The 25,600-nt window shown below is 42.6% G+C and overlaps 1 protein-coding gene across 2 annotated transcripts in view; it reads right to left on the bottom strand.

The window, feature by feature from the left end:
* Positions 1-22,593, bottom strand: part of PITPNC1 (phosphatidylinositol transfer protein cytoplasmic 1) — a 432,818-nt gene extending 410,225 nt beyond the window's left edge. The window contains exon 1 of one of the 2 annotated variants that reach the window (XM_069076613.1): positions 22,246-22,593. Coding sequence is in view for 1 of the 2 variants with exons in the window: in XM_069076614.1 (XP_068932715.1) it covers positions 20,957-21,085 (129 nt within the window). In the remaining variant the exon portion in view is untranslated. The other variant, XM_069076614.1, reaches the window with a different exon arrangement.
* Between the last annotated feature and the right edge of the window lie 3,007 nt (positions 22,594-25,600).

Here is a 25,600-nt window from a genome sequence, read left to right as displayed (position 1 = left end):
AGTCATCAACCTCCTATAGTAGCCCAACTCCTGTCCAGGGTGTTCCCAGTCCATGTTCGTCAATATCCTATTCCCGGGCCCACCCTAGTAGGCATTAAGACAAACATTGACTGTCTATTGGGGGCGGGGATCCTCCGCCCTTGCCAAAGCCCTTGGAATACCCCACTCCTGCTTGTCCCCAAGGCTGCCTCTGGAGATTTTAGGCCGGTCCAGGATCTCCAAGAAGTCAACTCTCGGGTGGAAACTGTCCATCCAACTGTCCCTAACCCACATACTTTCCTCTCCTCCCTGAATCCTACACTTTCACGGTACACTGTCCTGGATCTGGAGGATGCTTTCTTTTCCATTCCGCTGGCACCAGTGAGCCAACCTATCTTTGCCTTTACTTGCTCTCAGGTTCCTCCCAACAGCTCACCTGGACACGGCTACCCCAAAGATTTAAGAATTCTCTGACTTTGTTTGGGGCCACCCTGGCAGAAGACTTGGCTCCGTTCCACACCTCCCATCCTGATGTAATCCTTCTCCAGTAGGTTGATGACCTTCTTCTAGCCGCACCCTCCCAGGGTTCCTGTATGGACACCTCCCTGGCACTCCTCCCGCCTCCTCTCAGAGAGGGGATATCGAATCTCTGGGAAAAAGGCACAGCTATGTCAGCCCTCTGTCACCTACCTCAGTTTTATTCTGACTAAAGGTAAGCACGTTCTTTCCTCAGGCCGAGTTTCAGCACTCCTGTCCATCCCAGAGCCCCAGGACCGAAAAGCTTTATGGGAGTTCCTGGGTATGGCTGGATATTGTCGTTTATGGATCCCAGGTTTTGCTGAAATCGCCAAGCCACTCTATTCAGTGTTCTCAGGAACTGGAGATGCTTTTCTTTGGGGCCCCCCTCAGCCCGAGGCTTTCCAATCACTTAAATCCTTACTCTCTTTGTCACCGGCATTGGCCTTGCCCAACCTTGACAAGCCTTTTCACCTCTTTGTAGCTGAATCTGCAGGCTTTGCTAAGGGGGTCCTCACCCAACATATGGGCCCTTGGAAACGGCCTGTAGCTTATCTTTCCAAACAACTAGACAATGTTGCTGCCGGGTGGCCCCCTTGTCTCCGCACAGTAGCTGCTGTGGCTCTCTTAGTGAGAGAGGCATCCAAGCTCACCTTTGGCCAACCCCTGATCATCACGGTGCCTCACAATTTGGAACAGATCCTCCATTCTCCCCCTGCTCGTTGGATTTCTAATGCCCGGTTGATTCACCATCAGGCCCTTCTGCTGGATTCCTCCCACATCTCTTTTACCTCCCCTGTTACCTTGAATCCAGCTTCTCTTCTACCTGACTCCTCACTTCATACCCCTCCATTGCATGATTGCCTTGACCTCCTGGAGTCGTTACATACTACTCACCCAGGTCTCTCCAACCAGCCCCTTTCATATGTAGACCTCACTCTCTTTACAGACGGGAGTAGCTTAGTGGTGGATGGCCAACAGTGTGCTGGAGCCGGCGGTCGTGTCCAGTACATCTGTGGTGTGGGACTCAACCCTTCTGCCTGGCACATTGGCCCAACAGGCGGAGCTTATTGCCCTTACACAGGATCTTCATTTCTTTGAAGGTAAAAGAGTAAAGCTTTCGCTACAGTCCACGTGCATGGCTATATTTATCAGCAAAGGGGTTTGCTTACTTCTGGGGGAAAAGAGGTGAGGAATCAGGTTCAGGTACAGAATTTACTTGATGTAGTGTGGCTTCCTAAAGAAGTGGCAGTAATACACCCTCCTGCTCACACCCGTGGGACAGATCCAGTAGCAAAAGGCAATGCAGCAGTGGATGCAGCAGCCAGAGAAGCAGCCTGTCAGGACCCAGTGAAGACCCTGCTGGTAGAGGCCCCCGGGACCGATGACTCCATAAAATCCCGACTGGTGTACTCTCGCCTAGATCCAGAAGGAGAAGAGGGAGTGGATGGCTGGAGAAGGACAGACCAAGGACAGCTCATTATACCCTGAGGTTCTCTCTTACCTTTCATGATGGAACTACACAAGCTGACACACCTAGGCAGCACCCACCTATATGAACTGGTCCGATGTTATTTTGTGAGCCCAGGACTGAAATAAGCAGCCCAAACTGCTGCACAACGGTGCCAGGCATGTGCCAAGATTAATCCAACTCGGCCAGCCATGGTCCCGGCTGTACGCCCCAGAGGCCTTTTTCCAGGGGATCATTGGGAAGTAAATCTCACTGAGATGGGTATGGGACCTGGTGGGTATAAGTATCTGTTGGTTTTTATTGATACTTTTTCTGGATGGGTAGAGGTCTTTCCTACCGAAGCGGAGACCGCAGTAATTGTAGCCAAGAAACTTTTCTTTGAGATCATTGCCAGATTTGGACTTCCTGTGTCTATAGGTTCTGACAGTGGCCCAGCTTTCGCTTCGCAAGTTATTCAGTCACTATCTCAACTTTTGGGTATCGTGGAAGCTCCACTGTGCCTACAGACCTCAGAGTTCGGGTCAGGTAGGAAGGATGAACAGGACCTTGAAGGAGCACATTGCCAAGCTGCGGTTAGAAACTGGCGATAACTGGGTGAGTCTTTGTCCTTTTGCCCTTCTTAGAGCTCGATGTACTCCTAATTCCTCTAGCTTGTTGCTGTCCCCTTTTGAGGTCTTGTTCGGCTCTCCCCTGCCCGTCCTATCTCGAATTTCAGACCAATTACCTCCCCCTGATTTTTCTAGGTCAACTTTCCTTAAGTCCTTCCAGGCCCTTGCTGAGATCCAGAGTGCTGTTCTTTCCTATCAGGCGTCAGCTAAGACATCGCCACCACCTGATGTGTCTACTGCGTCAATCTAACCATGTGAATGGGTGCTGACTTGTAAGCTGCCTCCAGGCCCTACTCTTGAACCCCGTTGGTCCTGCCCATTCCAGGTCATCCTTTCCAATCCATCTGCAGTCTGTGTTGTGGGTCGTAAGGTGTGGATTCATCATTCACACATCAATAAAGTTCCAACCCCAGATCATTAGGCATCAACCCCTGCTGGGGACCTGAAGCTGCACTTCACAAGAGAATGAAGGTTTTGTTCCTCCTGTGCCTCCTTCCCTGTCCTCCTGGGACTCATTCATCCTATGAGCCACAACTCGCTGAATGGACACTGACTCATACAACTGATGGGGCCCTGATTCGAAAAGTGACCACTTATGGGACACCCATTTTCACCTTTGATCTCTGTGACCTTTTAGGTTATGGATGGAACATGCAAAGGGTCATAAATGACCCTGTTCGGGGAGAGGGTGGTGCCTGCCCTTTCACTTCTAGCTTGGCGGTTGGGGCTGCAGAAAGCAAACTTCTCTGGCTATTGTTTTATGCATGCCCGGCCTCGGGCCCCCCCCCCCCAATGTCAAGGAAATGGGAACTTTCATTGTGCTAAATGGGGTTGTGAGACCCTGGCCACTTGGCTTTCTATCGGGCGGGACCACTTGATTACCATACAGCTTACCTTTGTCCCTCCTAAATGTACTCTTAAAAGGTGCAATCCTATGATCCTATTTGTTAAACATCCAACTGATCCTACTTGGAAACTGGGCCACTCTTAGGGCCTTCGAATATATCTCTATGGTTGGGGTAATGGTGGCCTCTTCACCATTCAGAAACAGGCGGTTCTCGTCCCCAGGTTACCTATTGGCCCTAACCCTGCTCTTAACCCCCTGGCATGGCCCCCACCTGACTTCAAACCAGACAGGGGGCTGACCACCCCTCGGATCCCGGATTATAGCACCCCCTCATTTTCTGACCCCAGTTCTTCTGTTTTCCATACCCTGGATGCTGTGTATTCCTTCTTGAATGCCTCCAATCCTAATTTAACATCTTCCTGCTGGCTGTGTGTGCACCCAGCACCCCCTTACTTTGTGGGGGTGGCTGCTCAAGCCAATTTGTCTGAGATCTCTAACTTTACCCTGTCTGGTACTTACCCTGCCCATTGTTCCCCTATACGTCCTCACCTTACTCTTCAGGATGTACAGAGGAACGGCACTTGCCTCTTTAACCCTGATTTCACCTTGGCTGCTTCCCCCTACTATAGCACCTGCACCTCTAGTATAATGGTGTCCCACCTTGCTCGCTCCCCTTACTGGTTGGGAGCCCCACCTGATATGTGGTTTGCCTACACTCGGGGCCTCACCACTTGCATTAGGGAAGTGGAGTTTTCCACCCTTTCTGAACTCTGCATTTTGGTTCATGTGCTTCCCCAAGCATATCTGTATTCTGAGGAAGGGGCGAATGAGCATTTTGGCCTTTCTCGCCCCTGCCGAGCTGCTCCTATTCTAGTTCCCCTACTAGTTGGACTCAGCATTGCAGGATCCACTGCTGTTGGTGCTTCGGCCCTAATAAAGGGTGATGTCAGCTTTGCCCTCCTGAGCCAACAAATGGATAAGGACATCAAGTCCTTGGAAAGTATGGTTTCACACTTAGAGACCTCCTTGGACCTTTGGCCGAGGTTGTTTTACAGAACCGCTGAGGCCTAGACCTCTTGTTTATGAAACAAGGTGGCCTTTGCATGGCTTTGGGTAAATCCTGTTGTTTTTATGTCAGCTGCTCTGGAGTAATATGACAGTCACTTGCTGAGTTACGTAAAAGACTAGATGACCGCGAGCAAGCCCGACAGGTCTCCTCCTCAAGGTATCAATCCTTATATAATTGGTCCCCCTGGCTCCCTTCACCTGGTCTCCTCTTTGGCTGGACCCCTGATCTTGCTTTTACTTCTTTTGACTTTTGGGCCCTGTCTTCTCTCCCGGTTCATCTCTTTCATTCATCAATGTTTGGAGACCAAGCTCTTTGCTCTTAGTCCCTCCTACTCTTCTCTTGACTCAGAATCGAACCCTGAGTCTGATGACTCAAGGGCTTGACCAAATAAAAGGGGGGACTGAAATGACCATAGCCTCATATACCAAGCCCCTGAATTCTTAACAAGTTTGGAAAATTACTGAACTCTTCCTTAACTCATACGTGCCTAGCCAGGGGCCCGTCTCTTGTGATATAGATCTTGCTGTACTTCCTGATAAGATGTCAGAATGACCCAGGGTAGGACATCTGGGTCCCTCAATAAATCAGGGTAGGGCTATACAACTGTCCAGATCAAGGCCTGGCTGTAACAGACGTGTTTATCTGTCATTGTCAAATTAATTTACTCCCCACACCTATTTTGTGGTTTTTGGCTTTAAATATTCCTCTCCTCCCGATGGTTGGGGCAGCTCTCCTAAGGTTTCCTCGGGAGACTGTCGCTGGCCAGCTCAATAAACTGATGCTCAGAACTATTGGCTTGGCTTGGGTCATTCCTGTCAGTCCGTCCATTTCAAATCATACAATGTTCTTTCTTCCATCTATTCCAAGGGCCTTGGTCATTTTGGATAAAGTCTCTGAAAAAGAGATAGCCCTTCTATTCACCAAGATCAGTTCAACCCTTCTACCCCCCATTCTCCCACTGATGAGTTCCTCCCAGAGCCTCCATTTTGGAGAACCCAGGCTGGCCAACTTTCATTCTTTTCCTGGCTCTACCATTGACTTTCTGGACTTCATTAGTACTGTATCCCAGCCTATTCTCTTCCACCCCACCTCCCCAGAACTCTTCAGCTCCCTTTTGTGTATTACCCTCACCCATAAAAAAGTAAGCTCCTTGGAGGCAAGGGATGGCTTTCTTTTTGGCTTGTATCTATTATATTTCATAACTTAGCACAGTGCCTGCCACATAGTAAATACTTACTAAATTCTTCCTGTCTTGCCTAGCCTCTACATGTATACTTCATCTCGTGATTTTTCCTGTTCTCCAGCACACTCCATCCCCAATCATTACTCCCATTCCTTTCTCAAATCCTCAGCCTCTTTCTATCAACTGGTTCCTTCCCCTACTCATTTTAAACAAACCTACATTTATATACAGCACACCATTTGTTCATTTTTTAACTGATAGGCACTCCCTAAGTTTCCAGGTCTTTACCATTTCAAAAAACAGCTGCTATCAATATTTTTGCAGATAGGGGTAGTTTCCTCTTGATCTCCTTAGGGTATATATGTCTATTAGCATTATCATTAGGTCACAAAGTATGCATTGTTTAAGTAACTTTTTTGGAAGAGTTCTAATTTGCTTCACAGAATGGCTAGAACAATTCTAAACTAAACCAATGGTACAGAAAAGAGGAACCAATAGGCATGGCTGAAGTTTTAGAATTAATTTAATACCTCACTAACAGCCTTATTAGATCCTGGGTTTTCAAGAACCAACTCTCTTACACTACAAAACAGTAATCAGCAAAAAACTATTTGGTACTGGTTTTTGTTTGTTTGTTTTTAAATGACTCAGTGGAACAGATTAGATCTCACAAGATCCAAAAACATCCAAAAACAATTAAACATGGCTGCATAGTGTACAACACATCTAAGGATTTTCTTCTAATCTCCAACATTCTTTGTTGTTCTGTCAATGTTCACTTGTATCCAACTCTTTATGACCTCATTTGCAGTTTTCTTGGCCAGATACTGGAGTGGTTTGCCATTTCCCTCTCCAGCTCATTTTGCAGATGAGGAAACTGAGGCAAACAGGGTAAAGTGACTTGCTCAGAGCCACACAGCTAGGAAATGTCTGAGTCTGGATTTGAACTCAGGTATTCCTGACTGCAGGCCTGGCGCTATATCCACTGTACCATCTGGCTGTCCCACCTCTTGGCAAAGATCAAATCTCCCCTTCTCTACCTCCGACTGCTTTTTCTCCTCAATTGAAGCTTCACTTCTGTTCCTTTAGGAACTACTGGTTTTCCCTAAAAACTTTCAAGTCTCTTCACCATTCCCTTCAGGAAAGACTAGCATATACTTCCCCTCCTGTACAATTTAGTTGAATTGAACAGTCCAAGCATTACACAAGTACTCATGAAATATACAGAGTTTTGACGAGTTGTTTTTTTAATTACTCTACAGGGTAGGCTCTCAGTACATTGTACTTTATGAAGGATTTATGTAACGCCTAAGACAAGAATTATATAGAATGGGAAAGTGAAGAGCAATGATAATATATACCTGAAAAAAGAATTCTCCCATTAATGACGGATGCTAAGCATCAATATAGGATGTCTATGAGCCAAATGAATCTAATATACAGAATTTCAGGCAGTATTATTAAGTGAAGCGAGAAAAAAATTTACCCAGTTTGAGGGTAAGATCTTTGGGGGTTGAGGAGATACTAGGAGGCAGAATCGCTGCCTGGAAATATAACCCCAAGTCCAGATCCTCAAAACTATGCCTATTGTTTGAAGTCTTTTCCCTTCAGTACTTTTGAATTCACAGATTCTCAAAAAGCTCCATTTTTTTCCCCTAACAAAGCAGAGGCACAGAAAGAGGACTTCTAGGTAGCAGTCTTTCAGCAGTTGATTTGGTAAAATTTTGCAGATATTTATGAGGATGCGGTACCTCAGTAAGTACTGGGGATTTGTAGATAGATATAAGCCCTCTTCTCAAGGAGATTACAATCTAACATACAGGTGATAAATAACTATGACACAAGAAGAGCAAGATAAGTGAAATGAAAGGGTATAGGAAAAGTACCATGAGAAATCTGAAGAGGGAAGGGACCACTTTTACCTAAGAAGAATCAGGGTACACTTAAAATGGAGTTTGGGTTCACTCTTGAAGGAAAGAAGAATATAAACAGAGAAAATGGAAAAAGGGCAGAGAGGGGAGAGATCATTCCAGGCAATAGGAACTGTGTGAACAAGATGAGAGAAAAGAAAGACAAGAATTGGGGAAGGAAGGGAATTCCACTGGCTCTAATGAAGAGTTTTTGAAGGGGAGTATAACACATGATATAGTTGAGCTATTAAGTATGGAAGACCTCCAATCCTACCTAGGATCAGAAGTTTCTACTTTATTTAGGAAGTAAGAAAGAGGAACTAAAGGCTTTTGAGTAAAAAGGTGTGAGTCTAACAATCCATTGGGAAAATATGTATTAGTATGAAAGACAGATGGGAAACAGGGAGACTGTAGGCATAAAGACCTTATAGAAGTTGGCCACAACAATCTAGGTGAAAATAACTATATCTGACATTTATGGGCAATCTAAGTAGCCTAGTGGATAGAGTGCTGGGCCTGGAGACTCATTTTTCTGAGTTCAAATCCTGACTCAGACACTTTCTAGCCATGTGACCTTAATCTGTCACTTAGCAAGTCACTTAACCTGTTTGCCTCAGTTCCTCATCTATATAATGATTTGGAGAAGGAAATGTCAAACCAGTCTAGTATCTTTGCCAAGAAAACCCCAAATGGGGTCACAAAGAGTTGGATATGACTGAAATGATAATGCATGCATTATCCCATTTGAGCCTCAGCTACCCTATGAAATAGTCACTATAAATATTATTCTCATTTCACAGATTAGAAAACATGCCAAGTTCAGTTCCCCTACCACTGACACTTTTGGCACTTTAGAACTTTGAACTTAAGTGAGTGTGTTTGTTCTTTAAACAGAGTGGAAGGGGTAAGATATGAAAATGAACTCAGTATTAGAAAAGCTGATTTCGAAGTACTGGTTATACACTCAAATACAGCAAGCAGTGAAAAATACAAGGCTGGAGCTCTGAGGAGATGTTAGTGGCAGAAATATAGATCAGAAACAGGTGATAATTGAAACAATTAGAAAAGATGAAGTTACTAAGGGTAACAGTATTAAGAAAGAAGAGGTTCCAGGATAGAACCTAGAAGATGGTTTATATTATGAAAAATTGTATGATAAATGAAGCTAAAAGTCACTTTTTCCAATCAACTGATACTTTTCCAATTTTCGTATTCGCAGGATTCATCTTCCCAGGTCACTCACAAAAACTACCCACTGAGATTGCTGTGTCATTTCTGGTCTTTAACAGCAATGTAAAGAAAGTTATTGACAGGCTCTGATCTCAAGCCATGTTTTTTGTGCATGGTTTTTTTTCCTAAGTTGGCTAAAGCTATCAAGTTGGAAAAACCAGACTTGAGTGTGTGATGTTCATCACTTGTATATTGACAGACTAGGTCTTTAGTTGGCTTTGCCCAAACCCCTGCCAACTTGCAAGTCAATTTCTTAAATCAGCTAAAGCACATATAAAACTTTCTCCAAAAACTGAAAACAAGGATAAGCCCATATAGGTCAGACAAGGGCACCTGTGACCTCACTGAGGCACTGCAAGCAGTGAACCTGGATGTACTTTTCCACTCAAGAAAAATGGCATTCACTCCCCAATGAAAAAGCCTTTAGGGCCTGTTACTGAGCACACTTTCTAAGCTATAAAAACACACAAAGAGCCCCAACCACCAGACACACATACACACATGCTGTCTGGGGAAAAGCATTACTAGGTTCAGAGTTGCTAATATAGTAGATTTTCCAAAGTTGTTTTAACAGAACAGAATTTCCTACAATTATGAGGAGAAATTAGTTTTGAAATGAATATTCTCCTTTTTCTTTGCATTTAAGTGATTCAAGCACAATCCAAAAATAGTTTGTAAATTGATTTCTCAGAGGCCTTACAAAATAGCTTTCATCATAAGGAAAAATAGAAAAAACAATAATTATTATCTAGCTTTAATTACCATTTTAATTAAGAACAATTTGATTTTTTTTAAAGGATACAGTATCTAACATGACAGACATTCACAATCAAATGACAAGGGTACATTGTATTGTCTTTCATATACAAAAGATGTCCCTAGTAACCCTCAGTCAATAAAGCATGCATTTCTAGTTACTTTTTCTGTTAATGGTGGACATATTTCCACTGATTCACCAACAGTCTTGGCAAAGATCCTGGAGTGGTTTGCCAACTGGGGCAAACAAGGTTAAGTGACTTGCCCAGGGTCATACAGCTAATAAATATTTGACTCTAGATCTTGAACTCTGCTCTTCTTGACTCTAGGCCCAATCTTCTATCCACTGCACCACCTAACTGTCCCCCCAGCAGAAATGGCAAACCACTCCAGTATCTTTCCAAAGAAAACCCCTAAAGGGCTTGAAAGAGTGAGACATGCCTGAACAACAAATAGTCTGCATACTACTTTTACATATATTATCTCATTTGATTCTCACAACAACCCTGTGAGGTAGTGCTACTATTATTCTCATTATATTGATGAGGAAAATGAGCCAGATAGTGGTTAAAGTGACTTACCCAGGTTTACACAGCTGGTATCTCAGACAGCTTTCAAACTCAGGTCTTCCTGATTACAAGTCAAATACTTTAATCTACTATGACATCTAGATCCTTGAGATTTAAAAAGTCACCAGCTGGAACAATAATAATCATACTCCATAATTTAATAATAATATTTAAAAAACCAAAGAGAAACACCAGTGAACTCCAGCTAGTCCATGACCACACAATACATCAAGAAACCTGTAGTCAGGGGCAATACCAAGGGAGTCAAAAGCAGGCATAAGCGCTAATAAATGGGGACTTGAAGTTATTGGAACAGTGAGGCTACGCATGTGGCAAAGGTAAACTTGGAAATCTGGATCCTAGTAGCCCTTTCTCTCTTGGTAGAGCCCTTCCCAAGCTACTGTAGCAGCAAGCACCCAGTGTCCCCAGGGTGGCTGCCAACCCAGGTTCTTAGATCTGCTTTGCTAAAGGAAAGCAACTCAAAATAGGTTAACAAGCTTACTTTAATCAGTCAAACATATATCGTTTACCTAGTTCAGGGGAAAAAGGTTAGCACCCCAATGTAGCGGCAAGCACCCCAAGCGCGTCCTCAGGGTTTGCTGCCCATACAGGTTCTTGGATCTGCTTTGTTAAAGGAAAGTAACTCAAAATGGGTTAACAAGCTTACTTTAATCAGTCAGACATATATCGTTTACCTTGTTCAGGGGAAAAAGGTCAGCACCCCGAACTTCAAAGCATACAGGCAGAATTATCAAGACAGAAACAGATCAAGTAGACAGATTTCCAAACTGTCCAACCATTACATCCATACCCAGTCAACATCTGGGTTTTCACATCTGGGTTTTTCAAAGCCGGGGGACTCTCAACAACGGCTTCCCAGAATTCAGATCAAATCACAGAACACTTCTCAAAGTGAGTCCCAAAACAAAGCTACACATCAGGGCTTATATAGCCTTCTCCTGGCTCAGAGAATGTAACAACCTTATTGACTCACTGGCCAATCAAGAAGTATCTACTGAAAAACAAGCCTCCCTCCCCAGGCTTCAGGTGCATTTTAGCCTAGGGGCAGGGAAGATCTTCCAAATTTGCATTCCCACTACACCCAAACTTCAGAGTATACAGACAGAATTATCAAGACAGAGAAACAGATCAAGCAGACAGGTTTCCAAACTGTCCAACCATTACATCCATACCAAATCAGTTACCATCAACATCTGGGTATTTCAAAGCCGGGGGGCTCTCAACAACAGATTCCCAGAGTCTCATCTGATGAAATCACAGAACACTTCTCAAAGTGAGCCCCAAAGCAAAGCCTCACATCAGGGATTATATAGCCTTCTCCTGGGTCTCCTGAGAATGTAACCACCCTCTTGATCTACTGCCCAATCACACAGCATCAAGGTGTGGGCATTCCTGAAAACCAAGCCTCCTTCCACAGGCTCCATGTGACCACATTCAGCCTATTAGGAGGCAGAGTATATTTTCAAATCAAGGAAGGTTCTCAGAGTCTCTTAAGCCTTTCAAAGGGCCTAGGGGCAGGGAAGATCTTTAAATTTGCATTTCCATTACAGCTTCCTTTGGCTATACCTCTCTCCCAGGCAGGTCTTGTTCCTCTCTCCCAGGTAGAGCCATGAGGGCACTACCTCTACCATGAGGGGTAATGCTGCCTGAAGCTTCATCCACCTTTGGGTGACTGTCTCTCCACATCTGTATCTGTCCTCATGCATGTGGATGTACTATTTCCTACTAACCCAGTAGCTCCATAGCCAACAGAGTGGGGTGAGAAGAAAAACCTGAATCCCTGGTTCAGGTCTCCCAAAACTGCCTACAACTCTCAAAATGAAACTCTTCTACAGAATGAACAGCATCTTTCAAATCATCTCTAAGGGGTAGGACTTCCTTGAGAATTTCTTGCAGGATAATTTCTAGGTTCTTTTTTTAATCATGGCTTTCAGGTAGTCCAATAATTTTAAAATTATCTCTCCTGGATCTATTTTCTAAGTCAGGGGTTTTTCCAATAAGATATTTCACATTGCCTTCTATTTTTTCATTTGTTTGGATCTGTTTTATAGTATCTTGATTTCTCATAAAGTCATTAGCTTCCATTTGCTCCAATCTAATTCTGAAGGAATTATTCTCTTCAGTGAGCTTTTGAAATTCTTTTTCCATCTGGCAAATTCAATTTTTTAAGGCATTCTCCTTTTCATTGACTTTTTGGGCCTCCTTTGCCATTTGAGTTAGTCTATTTTTTAAGATGTTATTTTCTTCAGTCAGGTTGTTGACTGTTTTTTCATGATTTTCTTGCATCATTTTCATTTCTCTTCCCAATTTTTCCTCCACTTCTCTTATTTGGTTTTCAAAATCCTTCCTGAGTGCTTCTCCATGGCCTGTAGCCAGTTGACATTTTTCTTGGAAGCTTTTGATGCAGGAGTTCTGTCTTCATTGTCTTCCTCCTGTTACATACTTTGATCCTTTTGATCCCCAAAAAAAGAATCTAAGGTTTGATTACTCTGCTTGCTTTGCTTCCTCTGCTTGTTCATGTTGCCAGTCAATTACTTGACTTTTGATCTCTTTGCCATGGCAGAACTCTGCTTCCAGAGAGGAGAGCTTTGTCCCAAATTGCTGGGGTTTTTGCAGCTGCTGGAGGCATTAGGACGGTGCCTTCTCTGCAGACTCCAGAAGCTCTGGCCCACTGGCCGCACATCCCAGGATCTAAACCCAACACAGCAATCTAGATCCAAGCAGGTTAAAGCAAGAACAATTACCCTTCAGACTGGTCACTTGGTCCCCCACAATCTGCAGGCCAGGAGCTCTGGAGGTCGCCTCATGGGGAAGCAGCTGCAGCCACTGTGACTCCACCACCTCTCACCCCAGAGGGGCAGCGGTCAGACCATGCCTTTTCCTTTCCAAGAGTTCCCAAATGACCTTTTATTTGCTCTTTGGTGTTTATGTATTGAGGAGTCTGGAAACTGCCACTGGCGATTCACTCCCCTGAAGTAGGCCCCCACAGCTGCTGATCAGGACCACCCTGAGGCCAAAACCATGGGGCTCAAGGGGGAGTGTGCTTGACTCTCAGCACACTGCAATGGACCCTTCCTGTAGGCCTTCCAGGCTGCCTTCAGTAGGAGATTTGTTTCTCTCTGTCACTTTGTGGGTTCTGTAGCTCTAAAATTTGTTTAATCATATTTTATAGGTTTTTCAGGTGGTTGTTGGGGGAGCTCATAGAATTTCCTGCTTCTGTGTTCTTGGCTCTGCCTCAGGACTTAACATTTTTTTGTTTATTTTTGGAGGGGGGAAGGTAGGGCAATTGGGGTTAAGTGACTTGCCCAAGGTCATAGGGCTTAGTAGCCCGGATTTGAACTCAGGTCCTTCTGACTCCAGGGCTCCTGCTCCATTCACTGTGCCACCTAGCCACCCCGGGTCTTAACATTTTTAAAGGACTCCAAGGGTATGACTGATTGTCTCAACAAATCACATGATGTTTCCTGTATGGTATCACTTTCCTTCATCCAATGACCAAGGTCCTATAAATCTCTCCAGTAGATTAAGACCTTGTTGTGTGATTGTAAGAAAATTCCTTAATACCTACTTTACATCTTTCACATTCTGGACATTCTATGATTATATTAATCTGAGGTGGGAATTACAAGGGAAAAAAATCTTTACAGCAAATCTCTCTAATAAAGGTTTGGTATACAAGATATATATGTTCCCTGAAGGTAAGGCCTGCCTTTTTGTATACCCAGGACTTAGCACAAGGCACATAACAGATGCTTAATAAATGTTTACCAGTTGATTGGTTCACTGATATAGGAATCCATACAAAGTACTAGAGCCATTTTCTAATAGACAAACGTTCAAAGGTTTTAACCAGGAAGTACTCAAAAGAAGAAAGGCAAGGTAGCTTTAATGAAATTTAAAAGTTCCAAATAACTAATAACAAGAAAACTACAAATTAAGATGCCTGAGGTTCCACCCATCCTATACCCATCAGATTATCAAGGTTGACAAAAAAGAAAAATGACAAGTATTTGAGAGGCTGAGAAGACAAGTACACTAATGTGCTATTGGTAAACTTATGATTTGGTACAAAACTGTTTTGGAGAGTAATTTGGAATTATATCCAAAGTGGTCCCAAAAGACCATTAGTGGCAGGTTTTCCAAAGAAGGAAGGCAAAGAAGGGCCCTATGAACAAAACTATTTATAGAAGCCTTATCTGTTGTAGCAAAGTACTGGAAATTTGGGAAGAGCCCATCAGTTGGGGAATGGATGAAAAAATTATGGCAAATGAACATAATGGAATATTGTTGACATAAGAAATAGCAAAAGGGACTGATTCAAGGAATCCTGGTAAGATTTGTATCTACTGATGACAAATGAAGTGAGCAGAACCAGAATAATTTATATAAGGACTACAACACGGAAAAGTAGAACAGCTGTTAAAATCTTAAGGACTATGATGAATACAATGACCAATTAGGAATCCAAAAAACTGATGCTGAAGCATGCTTTCTATCTGGATTAAAGGTGCAAAAAGAGACATACATATTCAGACATGGCCAATGCATGAATTTTTTTGCTTAATTATATAGGCATACCTCCCAGATACTGTGTGTTTCGTTCCAGACCACCACAATAAAGTAAATATCATAATAAAGTAAGTCAAAGGAATTTCTTGATTTCCCAGTCCATATAAAAGTTTTATTTACATTATACTGTAGATTAAGTGTGTAACAGTATTAGGTCTAAAAAATACTATATATATATGTGTGTGTGTGTATGTGTGTATACATATGTGTGTGTATATATATAGGCAGGGTTGCCATAAATCTTCAATTTGTAAAAAATGTAGTATCTTTGAAGCACAATAAAATGATGTGTGCCTGTATTTATTTATTACAAGGGAGAGTAAAGGGAATGGGGGCAGGGTGATAATAGTGATAATAATATAAAAAAATGGAGAAATGAACATAACTGAAATGTTTTAAAAATACACCGAAGAGAGCAGAAGGAAATTCTAAAGAAGATAAAGGCAAGCACAGCAATTATGCTAAATTAAATTTATACTTGGAAAAATAAGCTGCACATAATAGACTCATAGTTTCACATATAATCTTTTTCTGTTCTTTGCATATGGAAATATTGATATTTGTCAAATTCATAATAAAAAAGTTTAATTAAAATTGTGTGTAGTAGTATAATAGTCAATAAAGATTTATAAAGTATCTATTATGTATCTGGTACTACCCTGAGGAAACAAAGAAAGACAAAAAGACAGATCTTGCTCTCAATGAGCTTACAGATGGCATGCAAACAACTATGTATAGAAAAACTATATGAAGGAAAACTTGGAAATAATCAATAGAGGAAAGGCATTAGAATTAAGGGGGATGAGAAAGGCTTCCTGTAGATGGTGGGATTTTAGAGGTCATATCCCCCTAATTAGGATATAAGCTTCCCAAAGGCAGAACTGCCCAGTAAAATATTTGTCTAGCAAATAGCAGATGCTTAAAAAATATCTGTCAAATTAAATTACACTTCTGTCCTTTATTTTCAGACAGCTAGAGCACTGGATTGAGAATCTGGAAGACTCATCTTCCTGAGTCAAATGTGGCCTTAGATACTGTGTAACCCTAAGCAAGTCAATTAAACGCTTTTTGCCTCAGTTCCACATCTGTAAAATGAGCTGGAGAAGGAAATGGCAAACTGCTCCAGTATCTTTGCCAAGAAAACCTCAAATGGGTCATGGCTAACCAATAACAACCTTTATATTCAGTGGTATTCCATTTTACAAGTAAAACTGAGATAATACCAACACTAAACTAAAATAACTCTTTCCTCCATTTGTCAATTTACACCCAAATTTCATCAAAGGATGGATTTAATGGAAACGTAAGTACACTCTGGCTTTCTGGAACAGAATATTTTGTAGCTACTGAGTTGTTTTTTTGTTTTACTATATCTTCTCAGCCTTTGCTAAGAGCTTATTGTATCTACTAGCTGACTGTTAATGGGAAACATACCAGTGGAGACTCATGAACTATACTTTAAAACTCTCAGTTTTAGAAGTATAGGTCCACAGGGGTACCACAAGAGCCTGAAATAGCAACTCACCATGAGACAACAAAACCCATGAGTGAAAATTCAAACTTCGGAAGTTGCTTCTGGGAGAGTACTACATTGACACTAATCTTCTCCAACTGGATGGCCCAAGTGAATAGAGAAATGGACCTGCAGTCAAGGAGACCTGAATTCAAATGTGACTTCAGAGACTTAGACAGCTGAGTACCCCTTGCACATCACTTGACAGTTTCCCCATCTGTAAAATGGGGGTAATAATAACACCTCCTTCCCAGGATTGTTGTGAGAATCAAATGAGGCAATATTTGTTATGTGCTTTGCAAACCTGAAAGCACTATATAAATGCTATTATTATATTATGACATTTGAGTGATCTGACCCTATATAGAGAATGACTCCTGACTTCAAGTCTGTTGTCAGAAGTCTCAGCAAGCCAGGTCTCTCTCGGGGCCCAAGCTAGACTATGTGAACTGAAGTTTCCATCTTTTTGTTAGTATGTCATTTCCTTAAAGGCTTCTGAATACATAAATTAAAGTTTACCGAGACTGAAAGAGAGAAAAACAGTTAAAAATATAAGGAGGCAAAAAACAAAAAGGATTTATTTATCTGGGGGTATTAAAATAGTCTTGATTCTTTCAGGGAGTCAGATGTAGACAATCTGGTATAAAATAAAAACTTTGCAAGAATACCTAGATTCCATTACCCACTTTGCCATTAATGCTTGCATGACTCTGGGTAAGTCACATATTCATTGGGTCAGTTTTCATCTGAAAATGGGACCTAGATGATCTCTAAAGTACCTCCCATCTCTGAAATGTTATAATCTCAATCTTCAAATCAAGTCATTGAGAAATCTCCCTTTCTAACAAGTACCAGCTCACTGAAGACAATCGTATACAAAGGACACAAGTGTCTACATTCTTACTTTAGGGGTGAAAATGCTAACATGATTTAATAACCAGGAGAGTGTTTCATTAAGATGGCTTTTTATTCAAGCTAATTAGTTAGGATGTAACTTCTTATAATTCATCAACTTCTCCTTCCATTCTCTCTTTTTTTTTAAGCAATCAGGGTTAAGTAACTTGCTCAAGGTTACACAGCCAGTTATTTCTGGGTTGGTGCTGAGTATCTGAGCCCGGATTTGATCCAGGTCATCCAGACACTGGCGCTGGTGCTCTTACTCGCTGAGCCACCTGGCCGCCCCTAAGCAATTGGGGTTAAGTAACTTGCTCAAGGTTACACGGCCAGGTGTTTCTGCCTGGGTGCTAAGTGTCTGAGCCCGGGATTCGATCTCCAGGTCTTCTCAACACTGGAGCTGGTGCTCTTACTAGCTGTGCTACCTGGCCGCCCCCCATTCTCTTTATATTCAAAAATTGGAAATAAAAATACAACCTATCTTTAGCTACCCAGGCTTCTTTCCTGGAAGTATCAAGCACTTAAAATGAAAAAATGGGGCTGGAGAAATAGCCGGCATCAAAATTAATTCTATTAATACAAAGGTCCACTGATCTGGCAGAGGTCAGGACCTCTGAATTTTCCTTCCTTAAGGATCTTGCCTCTAAGGGGGCAGCTAGGTGGCGTAGTAAAGGCGGGCCCCAGAGTCAGGAGGACCTGAGTTCCGACCTCAGACACTTAACACCCAGACAAAAAATCTAGCCATGTGACCTTGGGCAAGTTACTTAACCCCAAGTGCCCTCCAAAAAGAAAAAAAAAAGAATCTTGCCTCTATTACACTCAATATCAATAGCTCACCAAAAAATAGTCCCTTTGGTTCTGAAAATACTGGCACCAATCCCAACTGCTGGTTAAATAGGAGTCTGAATTTCAGCATCACATTTTAGGGCAAATACATTTAGAACAAGTTAAATCAAGAGCTGAAGGAGAAATCAGTTTGCATTCCAAAGGGGTCCAAAACACACCTATGTAAATATCTTCCCTAATTTAGGAAAGTACATATCACATTTCTAAATATAGCTAGCATCTATATAGCACTTGAAGATTTGCAAAGAGCTTTACAAATTAACATCAGAGCCTCACAACAACCCTAAGAGATAAGTGCTATTATGCCCATTTTATAGGTGGGGTAACTGAGGCCAGGGTCACACAGCTAGTTTAGTGTTTGAGGCTGGATTTGAACTTAAGTCTTCCTGATTCCAGGTCCAGCACTTTTATCTACTTAGCTACCTACCTAACTTCACTACATTAGGGATGGAATGGACAAACAACTGGCATTAGTGGTCAAGAACTTAAATTCTAGACCAGGTCCTGCAACAAAACAGTCAGGTTTTCCGTAAGTTTCATCCCTCCATAAGTGCCAGCACTCCTAAGTAAAATGAAGGACTAAACTTTATATATTATTCTCTGGACTCCCTTGCAGCTTGGAACATCTGAAATTTTAAATCACCCTTTAAACTCTGAAAGACAAAGAAGGAAGCTACTTTAAAATCTGACCTCTTACAAATAATGAATCATATTTTCTTTAGGGCAAATTAATTATCCATCATTAAAGGAGGGGTTCCTTTCTGCTTGCTAATTAGTATGTAAAAGGCCTCCACCTATATAAAATAACTGCTTACTGTTCCCAAAATGACCCTGTGCATTTATTTCACGATAGCAAAAGGTAAAAGAAATTTTACTAAGCACTCTTGGAGTCATCTTTGAACATACCAAGTTTTCATCTAAAAAAATTGTTTTAACTTTGTCCGGGTCATTTATATAATTGTTTTTTGCTTCTCTCTCTCTCTCTCTCTCTCTCTCTCTCTCTCTCTCTCTCTCTCTCTCTCTCTCTCTCTCTCTCTGTCTCTCTCTCTCTCTCTCTCTCTCTCTCTCACACACACACACCCGTAATTTTCTGCACTCTTCATACTATTCCATGCAATATTAAAGATATCAAACCGAAGGTTTTGATTACATGGGTTCACCACAAATCAGATAATTAACTAGCTTTCTAAAAATTGTATAACTTCGATCAACTCAATTAGTCATGGTGGAATAGTGTAGAGAGTGAGAGAAAGAAAATCCATCCTTTTTTCTCCCACTCCTCCCCTATCCAAACTCCAGGCTCCATTCACTAATTCAAACAAGTCTTTACTAATCACAGACCTACTCACTGTTCCTTAAACAAGCTTTGTACCTTCCTGCTTTCAATGCTTTTCTTATGAATTTCTCTCTTTCTGCAATGATTTCTCTGCCCATCAAAATCCTCAGCTATCCTTCAAAGACTTTGTGCTACCTCTTCCCATAAAACTTCCTTGAGGACCCTAGTCAAAGTCAACCCACCCACATGCTATGACTGTAGCATGAATATGACAATATATACTGTATTAATTTGTGGACATCTAGACAAGAAATATCAGACCTGAAAGGGACCTTGGATATCATCCTAAATCCCACTTCCCTTGCTTGACAAATAAGGAAAATGAGGCCCAGAAAGATATGGTGGCTTGCCAACAGTTACATGACTAGTGACAGAGACAGAGAAAGAGAGCCTGGATTCCCAGCCGGTAGTCAATAGTCTTTCAACAAGCTACACCAGCCTCTCTCAACCAGGGCCCTACAAGGTGATTTGACTAGTAGATAAACATTTAAATACAAACAATATTTGTTGAATTGAATTAAGGGAAATCCATTCACATGCATGGAAATCCATTCACATTAGAAGAACCATTCAGATTGCTAGTTTAAACTTGTGTTTCTCCCAAACTTTCTAAAGCTCCTAACTACTTACAAAAGTGGTCTTATTTAAGTTTTCCTGATTCCCATCCCCAGATGCTAACCAGTTATGAAATGATCAAAAGACTGAAAGGAGTTAGGAAAAAAAGGAAGACAAGGTTCTGTATGGATGATCCAGACACTCAGTGCATCCACCCATCATCTTCTAAATAAAGAGAGGCTTGCTTGTTTTTTGGTTGGAATGAGAACTTGGAAGGAGAATGTCAATCAGCACCTCCACTACCACAAGACTGCAGCAGGACCCAGGAGGGGAAGGTGCAAAAAGAAACTGCAGGCAGGAAAAAAAAGCTGTATACTGGGGGCACCATTCTGTGGCCCTGCTGGACCCCCTGAAATCACCTAGAATTCCTACAGAATGAAAATCCCCATGTCAGAAGCAATGAGGGAGGGAAAGTTTCCCTTGCAACACTATTTCCAAGCGTAGTGAGTGGAGGCTAAATACAGTGATCTGTGTTCCCCAATTTTTTCCTAGATTTTTTTGGAGAGGATGGAAGAGGCGCAAAGGGGGGCCACAGGGAGGGGAGTGAAGGTAAGAAATCTTCCAAAGGTTTTCTGCACCTTTCCTGAATGAGTGTAAGGAATGCCAGCCTGTCCTAATCACCAGGGCACTGAGAGAGAAGAGAAAGGGCTCCCCCACTGGGGCACGTCCGGGAGCACCTGAAGGGTGTGAGACTGTTCACATTTTAAAGAGGGAATGAAGACAGAAGGCTGGCTTGGGCGCCTTTACGATTCAGATTTCTAGGAGGCTGGAGCTATGAACTTGAGTAGTGGTAGTATCTTGTTTTTGCTTTGGGATGGATTTGGGAGGGGTTGGTTTTCGTTTTCGGTTTTTTGTTTTGGTTTTTAATTAAAGATAAAGGGGGTGCCAATCTACATTCTGGACCCGGGGGTGAGGGGAGCCTTTTCAATACATAATCCAAGTGTATTCCTGCCCCCCTTCCCCTCCACCCAAGTCATCACCTACGTAAGACCTTTTTTGAGCAAGGAAGCGCCTCAGACCTTACCTCTGGACACACCCTTACGGTGACAAGTGAAAACAGCAGAATTCCTATCTCTTCCACTCCAAACTTGCCCCCCCCCTTTCTGGGGTGGTGTTTAAGGATTTCCTTACTGGCTTTTTTCTTCTCTTTCATTTTTTGCAATGGTCACGGCCTTCCAGAGAGCAACCACGGAGGACAATGTGGAATACACTACATATGAAAGACTGAGGGAGATGTAGGGTTTTAGGACAGGAGGAGAAAGGGGTGTGTGTAGATGAAATCGGGACCCCGGCGTACCCGCATCCTCCCTCTCCCCAAGCTGCTGCACTTACTTCGTCCACGGTCAGAGGCATGCATATCCGGTACTCCTTCAAGAGCATATTCCTGCTGTCCCGGGGGTTGGTGCAGAGCAGCGAACCTCAGAAGGGACGACCGGGCGGGCGAGTTCGAGTTCTATCTGCACCCTCTCCGAGGCGAGGCAGGCCCCCCGAAGCGGGCACTGGGGGGGGGGGCCGTCCCCCAGGCAAACCAGCTTTCTCAGACACGGGCGAGACCGAGTGCCAGCATACAGACACCCAAGCGCTGCCCGGAGCAGAAAACAACACCCCCCGACCGCTCAGAGCTGCTGCTGCTATTGCTTCTGCTTCCTTCCTGCTCACGCGGAGAGCAAGTCAAGGTTTGGGTTCGTGGGTTTCCCCCTCCCTTCCCCCCCTCCCCCCCGCAAAGAGGTCCTCCTCCCCCACTCACAACGCGATGTGGCCAAAATCACAAAGGGAGGGAGACCAGCTCGAAATAGCTCGGAATTAGCAACCCGAGTTATAAAAAGGGGGCGATTGAGATCAAGACCTTCCCGACACTGGGGGAGGAGGGGAAAGGAAATAAAAATGTTCGAATTTAAATTAATTCACAAAGCTCCCCCCCTTCCCCTCCAAAAACAAAATCCACCAATCCACCGCCTCCCGACACCCACCCCTTTTCCCCCCAGTCTTCCCGAATGTTAATGTCACCAGGAGCCCATTGCAGCTGAAGAGAGAGGAGAGATGCTGACTTCACCAGACAAAGGCTTGATATATTTTCCTTCTCGGGCGGTAAACAAGATTTCCCCCACCCACCCCAGGCAACTCCTGGTTTAGCTAATGCTGGGGTAGAAAGAAGAAACAATCCCCGCTCAGCATTGCTTTGCTCCTAGGTTCCCCCAACCTCTGTTTCAGGAGAAGGGGAGGGCGAGAAGGAGCTGCCTTTTTTTTTCCATGCCTCCCCTCCCCCCTTCTCTTTTCCTGGGGCTCGGTGCGTGCCTGCGAGTTTGTATCTACCTGGACTTGGGCTGAAGAATCCCCGCTACAGCCTACAGTACGCTCCTGCCCAGGCTAAGTGGGAGAGCGAGCGTGTGTCTGACATCAGCAGCAGCGGGGAGGATAGCCCCATCCGGCCAAAGGAGTTATGGTACAGCAAAGAATGTGGCAGATTAAAACTAAACAGCTTGTCACTCAGAGGCTGCTGCCAGAGACCTGAAGCAGAGCTGTCCTGGAGCTGAAGAGCTCAACTGGGAGGGGTACGGGGGGGGTGGGGGGGGGGGGGGGGGGGGAAGACTATATTATTCTTCACCCATTGGATCACATTGCTGGGCCCAAGGTGAATGTTTCCGAAAACTCTGATTTTTTGTACATCTACTTTGGGAAAGCTTTTGAAGGATATAATATCCTTAGGTAGAATTCTCATCTCTTCCCAATTCCCATAAACAAAACTTTCATTGCTCCAACCAGGAATGTGGTTTGCAAAATTAATCCATTACTTGGGGGTGGTGACAAATTAAGGGAAGGAAAAAGACTAGCCTAGAGTAGGTCCTGGAAAGACAAGGCTAGAGTTGTAAATTGGATGCAAATTAATGGAGGGCTTAGGGGCAGCCAGGTGGCGCAGTGAGTAAGAGCACCTGCCCCAGAGTCGGGATGATCGAATCCGGTCTCAGACACTTACCACCACACCCAGAAATAACTGGCCGTGTAACCTTGAGCAAGTTACTTAACCCCAATTGCTTTAAAAAAAAAAAAATTAATGGAGGGCTTTGAATGCCAAAGTTTGAAAAAAATACTTTCCCTACCTCCTCTCCTTTGAGACAATTAAGAAGATATAGAAATAGTATGATTTGAGCCTTGCTTTAGCAAGGCGATTCTCATCGTAGATTTAAAATTAGAAGCTAGGTCATTGAATCCATGTACAGATGAGGAAACTGAGGTTGAAAGATTAGATTTTGTAGCTAGTCACAAAACTTAATCATGCCAGAGGCAGGATTTGAATGGATGCCTTCCTGACTACAAGCTCTGCTGCGCCACCTAGCGCCTCCTCTTAGTAACAACTGGAAATGAAGTAACATTGGGAAAACGCTAAACAGAGTGTGGTACCTTAATGCAATGGAATATTATGTGCACAAAGGAACGACAAATATGAAAAATAAAGGAAAGACTGAGAAGACATAAATGGATGTAAAGTGAAACAAACAGATCCAGGAAAACAGTATATTTAATGATTACAACCATGTAAATGGGAAGAAGAGCAACAAAAATCAAAACTTTTTGTAATAGGCTGCATTTGGCCCCAAAGAAGAAATATGAGGATGTAGCTTTCTTTTCAGAAAGTGTGAATTATGAATGTGGAACGCTGCATATACCCCGGATTTGACTGATGTGCTGGTTAACATTCAAAAAATGGGCCCCTCTCCTTTTGTAATTGTTTGTTATTAAGGATGGCTCTCCAGGTGGAAAGAGTGAGAGACATATTGGGAAATAAAGTAATATATAAATAAAACTTAAAAATGATAAATTGTATTGCAAATCCTGAGGCATAACAGCTAGGAGGGAGGGAGAGACTTATACCTATTCTTCCACACTGGCAATCAGACTACAGGCTTTGCAGAACAACCAAAATAGGTTTTCATGTCAGCATTTTAAGATCAAAAAGTCACAGTGAAATGTCAATGAAAATGCCTGGAGTGTTGGTATTTCATCCATATTAAATAGATCCCTTATTTTAACCACAAGAGGCACATTCTTCAGTTACTCAGGAAGCAGCATGTAGCTGCTGAAATCTGTTTTTCATTAGTCTGGTATTTGAAAACTTGTTTTTTCTGAAAAGTTACTGGATGGGCCGACTGAGTTTTCCACTGACATCCCCTGTGTAGAATGAAACACTAAATATGAATTTTAATTAGAAAGGTAATAAGTCACTTAAAATACTGCAAACATTCTAACTATATAGGCCATAATATAGATGTCTTCTACATGTTATATTTAATCATAATCAATGAATAATTAACTGTAAGTAGCCAATAGGTTATTTTTTAGCATCTTCTGTCTCTTTTTCTATCACTATCATGACTGATGCAAAAATAAAAGAAAACTGTATAGGGGACAAGGATCACTTTATAATTTTCTTTTGTTTTATGGGTTCCCCTGGCCAAAGATTTCATGACCAGACCCCAAATTTCTCCCAGAAATAAAGGTCCATTTTTTCCATACTAATGTTCTTTTGGTAGTTCAAATCATAGTCCTCAGGTAATTGGAATGGATATGTACCACATAGAAGAAAGTAGAGAAATACATGGTAGATGTAAGCAGGCTGCAACATATTACAAATTGAAAACTTCAAAGAAGAATTGGAGTAAAGGATGCCATCAGTGCAATGTACTGTGAAAAGAGAAACATTTTTAAAAAATATATATAATGCTGGCAAATCTTTTTAGGGGGGCAAAGAGGTTATTATGCTCTTTGCTGTCTAAGGTATACAAAGTGTGGCCCATGGGGCAGCTAGGTGGCACAGTGAATAGAGCACCAGTCCTGGAGTCAGGGGGACCTGAGTTCAAATCCGGCCTCAGACACTTAACACTTACTAGCCATGTGACCTTGGGCAAGTCATTTAACCCCAATTGCCCTGCCTTCCCCCCTCCAAAAACCAAAGTACAGCCCAGAAATGGGACTAAGGGGATTAGTACAGATGCATCACCTTGCTCCTCACTTCTATAGAGAATTCTTTTCAAGGTATACTGATCCTGCAAGAAGAGCTGAGGATTGTTTTAACCTTATATTCTAATTGATTCTTTTAATTAATTTAATTGCAATTTTTATACTATGCTAATGCTTACTGCATTTTTCTAAACCTTGAACAAACTTTAGGCTTGATCAGTAAGGAAGGTTTGCTGGTCATGTGTTGAGAGCAAAAGTTAGCAGTTAGACAGATGAAACATTCCACTGATTTCCTCAGGGTCTTAGGAGAAAGCAAAGAAGGCCCTCAGCATGTTGTGTCAATCACCCTCACCACTGCCACCATTACCACCACCCGCCATGTCAAACTTATGGGAGGTAATGGAACAAGAGTACCAAGGATACACAGACATGGGTGATTTATGATCTGGCTCTTTGGTAAGCACACCCAAATCAACAAGATCTCAAAATCATCTGAATGTTGGCATATTAATTCTGCTATGTAAATAATAAGGGGCTTATGATATAGATTCTACATGTGATTAGCAAGAATTTATTGTTATGTTTATGTGAGTCAGAGCCTGCTAGAAGAATATAGCACCTGTTATCCAGCAAAATAGCCATGCTTCTTTATATTTTTAATTTTAATGAAAACTTTATTTTACAGGTAAATGTCCCTCAGATTTGTTTTTGT

Source organism: Petaurus breviceps, unplaced genomic scaffold, assembly GCF_028583685.1.
Source record: "Petaurus breviceps papuanus isolate PSGF00001 unplaced genomic scaffold, PetGlider_PUasm1.0 90925, whole genome shotgun sequence".
In the NCBI taxonomy this organism is placed as follows: Eukaryota; Metazoa; Chordata; class Mammalia; order Diprotodontia; family Petauridae; genus Petaurus; species Petaurus breviceps.
Note: the sequence above shows the minus strand (reverse complement) of the source record. Positions and strands in the feature narration are given on the sequence as shown.